This window comes from Colletotrichum navitas (assembly GCF_030913465.1).
Source record: "Colletotrichum navitas strain CBS 125086 chromosome Unknown LY79scaffold_27, whole genome shotgun sequence".
NCBI lineage: Eukaryota > Fungi > Ascomycota > Sordariomycetes > Glomerellales > Glomerellaceae > Colletotrichum > Colletotrichum navitas.
In genome coordinates, this window is record NW_026850573.1 from 152,356 (window position 1) to 158,599 (window position 6,244).

The following is a 6,244-nucleotide window of genomic DNA, read 5'->3' on the forward strand; positions in this document are numbered from 1 at the left end:
ATGCAATCGACTACGCCCATCCTGCGAGGCCTGTCAGGTATTTCAGTGCCCTTGCGTATATGGTGAGCAGACTGCCTTTCTACCTATGATGATGCAGCCATGGCGTCAACGGCAGGTGACGGTGACTAACATCTTTCGCTTTTGCCTCCTTTCAGACGCTGTTCCCAAGAAGCGTGGGCCGAAGACGGACGTGCTAGAAGCGCTCTTGAAGAGAGTCGATGGTCTGGAAGCCAAGTTGAAGGAGAAGAATGCAGGGGAAAAGACCCCGACCACTCCCATCACTGCGGGTCTCAAAGACGAAGACGCTTCGCGATCAGAAGACAGCCCGGAGAACGACCCTAATCCCAACCCCAAACGCCTGGCACTGGACACCAAAATAGACGCCGATGAATCAGCCGTTTATTCGCCTGCCCCAGCAAGGTAGGTCACGATGCTAAAAGAGCTTGCCATCGTGAAACTGACTTTTACCAGTGAACCCTCGCCGCCCAGCGTCCAGCCCGATGCATTATTGGACACATACTTCACAAGATTCCACTCCAAGCCATATCACATCTTGGACGAATCTTCCGTTCGGCAACGCCTTCAGTTAAACCAACTGCCAAACTATTTAGTTCACGGCATATACGCTGTTGCTGCGAGGTAACAACCATGAATCGATGGCCGGAAAGAGCTTGCTGACCTGCCGCGTAGATACACGCCTCATCCAAGTGGATACCAATCAGCTGTTCACCTGAGCGAAGAGTTTGCTTCACGCTCCAGGACCGAGATTGATACAGATGAGCCTTCAGTGGACGCCCTGCAAGCACTGCTTCTGCTCGTCATTGCCTTCACTGCTGCAGGCAAAGGCAAAAAGGCGTATATGTTGATGAGTGAGTGATTGAATCATCGTACCGGAGAGTCAGCTAACATACAAAAAAGCGAATGCAGTGGGCATGGCAATGGCTCTTGAGACTCACCGTGAGCTGGACAACAACGCCCGGGTCACTCCCGTCGAGCGAGAAATGAGGCGGAGACTATTCTGGACGTGTTATCTGCTTGACCGATTTCTGGCGTGCGGTTCGAAGCGCCCCTCTCTCATTGGCGACAAGACCATCCTCCTCCGGTTGCCATGTTGGTCGCCCAATCCTTCCGTGCCCCCGATGGACGGAGAGTTCTTCCAACCCGGATCCAACTTGCAGTTTCTCCAGGGCAGCGGGAAGAAGTCTCAAGGAAGCACTGGAATGCTCATCGACATCAGCCGTATCCTTGGTATCACAAACCGTTACCTGGCGGCAGGAGGTGTGAAGGGCGACTCCCACTTTCCGTGGCACTCGCTGTCGAACCTGTCCAAAATTCGCCAAGACTTGGATATTTGGGCATCCGGCACCGAAGATGTCTTCTCGAGCCTCGACACGCTCTTTGGCCAACCCGACTCAACGATTCTGGTGCTGAGCAAGCTTATATACCACCTCATTCACTGCCTTATTTACCGACCTTTTCTGCCTATCGACCTCGCCGAGCTTGCGGGAAACGGACAACATCAATCTTGGCAGATTGAAGCGACGAACATGTGTTTCTTGCACGCCAACGCCATCTCCGAACTGGTGGAACTTGGAAAGCAGACTGGAACGATCGAATGGCCGGCGTTCGTAGGATATTGCATCTGCACCGCCGGCACAGTTCATATCCACGGCGCCCACTACAACAAGAACGGGGCTGGCGATTCGACTGTTTTCGGTATGTCGGCGGACTTTTTGTCTCGGGAGATGCAACAGTTGAGCGAGCTGCGATACGCCTGGGCTAGCGTCCAGCATCAGAGAGAGACACTTCAGGGCATCTATAACGCTCATGCAGAGCTGGTCAAGAGCCTCGGGAACAACCCTATGCGGCACTCTCCAGCGTTCCACCTTGAGGACTTTTTTGACCGGTACTCCAACATTGGTGGGCCGGGCGGACAGACCTTCAACTTCGACGCGGCGAACCTGAGCCTTTCTGATGTGGTCGTCGACTTCACTACAGATACGTACACAGGTCATGACCTCTACGCGCCTCGCGCAAACAGTATGCACGAACACGAGCGGCCCAGTTTGAAGCGAAAGAACACGGCTCCGTCCGGCCGGAAGCGCCCAGATGGCAAAGTCCTCTCGCCGCTCAGCATCACCCGCATGGCATCTCCCCACGGCCTACCAACGCCGTCTCACGCTCGCCATTCGTTTTCACATCACACACCAACAATGGCCGCCCACCCCTCCCCGGGGCTGCTTGCATCACCCGCCTCTCTGCCTCCACACCCCGAGGCAATGGAGCACCATTCAATGCCTGTAGCTCACGGCCGCTACGATGAAGTAGCGGCCAATAATGCGGCTGTTGCAGCAGCTGCGGCAGCTGGGTTCTCGCTTGGGCATCAGCCTCACCATCAAAGCAACATGCCTGCACACCCCTCATCCTCTTTCTCTCCTCAATTCAGCTTCGCTACTCCTGGCCAAAGCGGGAGCAACGAGGGAAGCGGCACTTACGATCCTATGTTTGGCAGCCTGCCCACGAACGCGTTCAGTAGTCCAGCGGCCTGGCATGGCGAAGAGGGAGGAAACAAAGCGGCGGGGGTTGCCGCGCCTAGTCCAGGGACCAAAAGCAACAATGGCAGTACGGGTACTGGTCCGGGCGAAGAAAAGGACCCCTTCCTAAGTCTACTAGAGCATCTTGCGGAAAACGAGCATCAGATCACACGAGGCCCCGGCAGTGAGCTCGACTTCTTCTTTAGCGGCACCGGAGCGACACAGTGAAGGACAGCAACTCGATGCAGTCAATCTCTTATCGGCCTCCTCTTCTCGATCCGAGGCCGCGATCATTTTTTGGCAGCATGACACCTCTTTGTTTGTATGCGATTCTTTTTTAAATCCTACTCGGAGGGCCCCCGGGAACAGCGGTCAACGTATGTATAGAGAACGATGGGGAACCCCCATCAGGATGGGTACAGCACTTCTGGAAGGTGACGCTTGATGATGCAACGATCTAGCATGCGCGGGAGTTTTTGGGAGATGGTTGCTTTCCGAGATGATGTGTAAGATGAGCTAGCATATTGGATTCGTAGCTTTCAATTATGGGCTTTCTTGGGAAGGGGCCAGGAGAAGATTACGGTCTGGAAAAAAAGAAAAGGAGGAAGGGAGCTAGTTCTACCATTCATGATCACCAGGCGACGGCCCGTGATGTGAGCATTTCATCTCACCCGCCCTGATATCGCCCGCTTGAGGGTATTTGAGCTTATTCCATGAGTTCCTGGGCTCGGGTAAACGCTTAGAAGAGCCTGTCTCGAGCAATTAAACAAGAAAGAAAAAGCCCACGAAGACATCTTTAACTACGCTACGTGACTGTGTTCATCAAGATGGCTCGAGAGTGAGAGCCCAGCTAGTTCAACAGCGCGTCGGGCTGAGCCGACCGGAATTCCGAGGAACGTTGTCCCTCCGGTTCCAGCGCGTCCGGCACTGCCCCGTTTCTCTCGTCTGCCGGCCGAGGCCTCTCTCTGTACCGAAGGAACCTTGTCCAGCGCCAGATCCGGGGATGACCAGTTTTGTTCAGAGATACTACTTGACGCAGGAAGAGAGGCGATATGGCACGCAACCTTTTCGTCTTTTCTTTTCTTTTTTCTTTTTTCTTTTTGTGAGGCGGGATGGCGGATGCCTCGGGGAGGTCAGCGTCAATGACATGGATACAGACACACACACACACATACACAGAAAAACAGACAGCTTTTTTTCTTTCTTTTTTTTCTTTTTCTTCTCTTTGACTCCTTCTCATAGAGTAGAGCGGCGGCGTAAGGACGGTGCTGGCGGCTCCGGGGTCACATGGGCTAACGGTGGAAGGGGGGGGGGGGGGGCGTATTGTAAAGTAGGGTTGCAAAGTAGGGTTGTAACCGTTTTTGGGGAACGGGAGAGAAGTTCGGGCCTCGCGGGTGCCCGGGCCGTCGCATCTCAGGGCCAACCCCTCGCAGGTCCTTTCGGTCAGTGTGAAGGGTGGATGGCGGAGTAGGGTGGGAGTGTAAGACGGTGTGTCTCCACGGTCCCAATGGTTCGAGTGATGAGGCGGGACTCGGCGTGCGTGTATGTGTGTGAGAGAGTGAGAGAGAGCCTTCCATGACGAGTTTCTTGTTCATCCAGAGGTGCAAGGGTGGTCACACTTGAAATGATGATCGGCAGGTGGAAGGTTCTATCAGATGGATGGGCAGGTGAGAGAGAGAAGGGCGGTGATGCGTAAGGGGGAGGAGCTTGGTGTGGTTGGATTTCCGTGTGCCGAGCAACAACCGTGGACTTTGCGGAGGCTACGCGGACAAGTTTTGGGAAAGTTGAACATTCAAGTCAGGGGGGGGGGGGGGGGGGGGAAGCAGGAAGGGGGCCGGTGTTGGCCGAGTCGTCGGGGTCGAGCAGCGAGTCCGGGGAGAGAGTGTGCCGCATTGCGGGGTGCGGGGAGGTGGTTATATGGGTTTGGAAAGGTGCGATTGGAGAAACCAGACTTGAAGTCTTATGGCATGATGATTCAGGGTGGGATTGAGTGAGAACTTCTGCACTCAAGAGATGTATGGTTTGGAAGTTTTCAGGTGGGGGGGGGGGGGTTCTTTGCTTATATCCGCGCTGCTGACTTATTGTGCTCTGTCCAGCAACTCCAGACAGCGTAGACCGGGCTGCTCTACGTACGACTTTCTTCCACTACAAGGCATGGCCTCGGCTCGGCGGATCCCAGTCCGCCATCGCCGTTGTCAGGTACCTTCTTTTTGGCATTGCTGCGAGGCTCCTTCGAACACGCCTACTGCTCTTCTTTGTTCGATGCGTCGAGCCCCCAAACCCTCTTCGTTACGTCCCTTGAGATGCATTCGGGGCGGTAGTGTTGATTTTTAGATGGTTCGGCACTGCTTTTTTACTATAGTCATATAGAAACGAAGAAGGAAATGGCATGTTTCTTTTGCCCTCTCGACGTCTACTGTCGTCTAAGCCGGACAAATTCAAAACGAAAAGCTTCTTGGAAACCGAGTGAATATTTATCATGTATCTACAAATCTCTGACCTGTGCCCATTCCTTGGTCAAGACTCTCGGTTTGAGCAAGCCCTTGCACAGTCAACTCCGAAGCTGCTTCATGATGGCCTTCCCGTCCCCGTATGTGGGCAATTATCCTCGCGGCACTAGGTCCAAGGTGAATACTGCGCAAACGGGGAATAATTCGGAAGACGGTTCACTGGAGTCTCTCACAGTTAACAATGTGAGGGCACCGGGTCGGTCTAGGGACCAATCTGTTATGGTCGCACCTCACGCCGATGGGCGCCGGAGCGGGAGACATACAAGCCAGTCGGGATTCCACATCCTCTCTATGGGGCTCTTCTCGGCACCTTGATGCCGGGCAATTCCTGCAATTCCGGACGCCAATCTGCCGAGCAACTCGCCAAGCCAGCCTTGGCTAAGGCCACCACCGCCAATCCTGGGTTTTCGTCTTGGGACGAGCAAGGCCGCCCGCATCGGCGGTGATGGAAAACCTTGCCAACAGGCCCGGGGCCGTGCCACGGAATGTCGCCAGCCGCGGCATCCGATTCATGTTAACGACATCAATTCGTGCTCCTTCTTCTGCGCGGGAGGATCCGGTCCCACAACCAAGCGGTTGGGATCTCTTTTTGCGTTCTCAAAGAACTTGTTCGGACTTGAAGATGGCAATGCATCCCCAATCCTTGGATAGCCTTCCGAAACGGACGCCGCGGAATACCATGCTCAACTCACAACTGTGAGCGTAGACGTACAAGGCAGGCCTCTGAAATAACGAGACCAAGGGCAGTTGTCATGTCTTGCCAAAGCGACGGGGCAGAGCTAAGACTGGATCAATCGAAACCCAAAACTTTGCTCGCTTCATGTCTCCCGAACGTATCGTGGGGCTAGACGCGGCCACGGCCCGCGTTCGGCATCCACGGATGCTAGGAAACCCTGAATATGTGGCACATTTACTGGCTCGGTGCTGTTCGCCAAGTTACCAACATCGTCCGAACCATACGAGGAGGGTAGACGGCGCGGATACCCGAGTGGAGTTGGTTGAAGAGTTACTAGGATAATGATGTCCTTCGTCGCACTATTGAAACCGAATGGAATGTCGAAAATGACCACTGCTTGCAAGAGGATTCAACCGGATCAATAAGACTGACCCCCCAGCTTTTACGACGAAAGAGTGCACTCCGTTGAGGAAATAGCCGGGTCGTGAGGATCCCGCTCTGCCGTTTATGCTTAATCATAGCAA

General features: G+C 54.4%; 1 protein-coding gene across 1 annotated transcript; it reads left to right on the forward strand.

Moving 5' to 3' along the window:
- LY79DRAFT_514783 (fungal-specific transcription factor domain-containing protein) lies at positions 1 to 2,762 on the forward strand (the record flags this gene model as incomplete). The annotated part of the gene is made up of 5 exons (XM_060554656.1): positions 1 to 37; positions 156 to 420; positions 472 to 639; positions 691 to 869; positions 919 to 2,762. The coding sequence occupies 5 exons, from the start codon at positions 1 to 3 to the stop codon at positions 2,760 to 2,762; spliced, it is 2,493 nt and encodes an 830-aa protein (XP_060414461.1).
- Between the last annotated feature and the right edge of the window lie 3,482 nt (positions 2,763 to 6,244).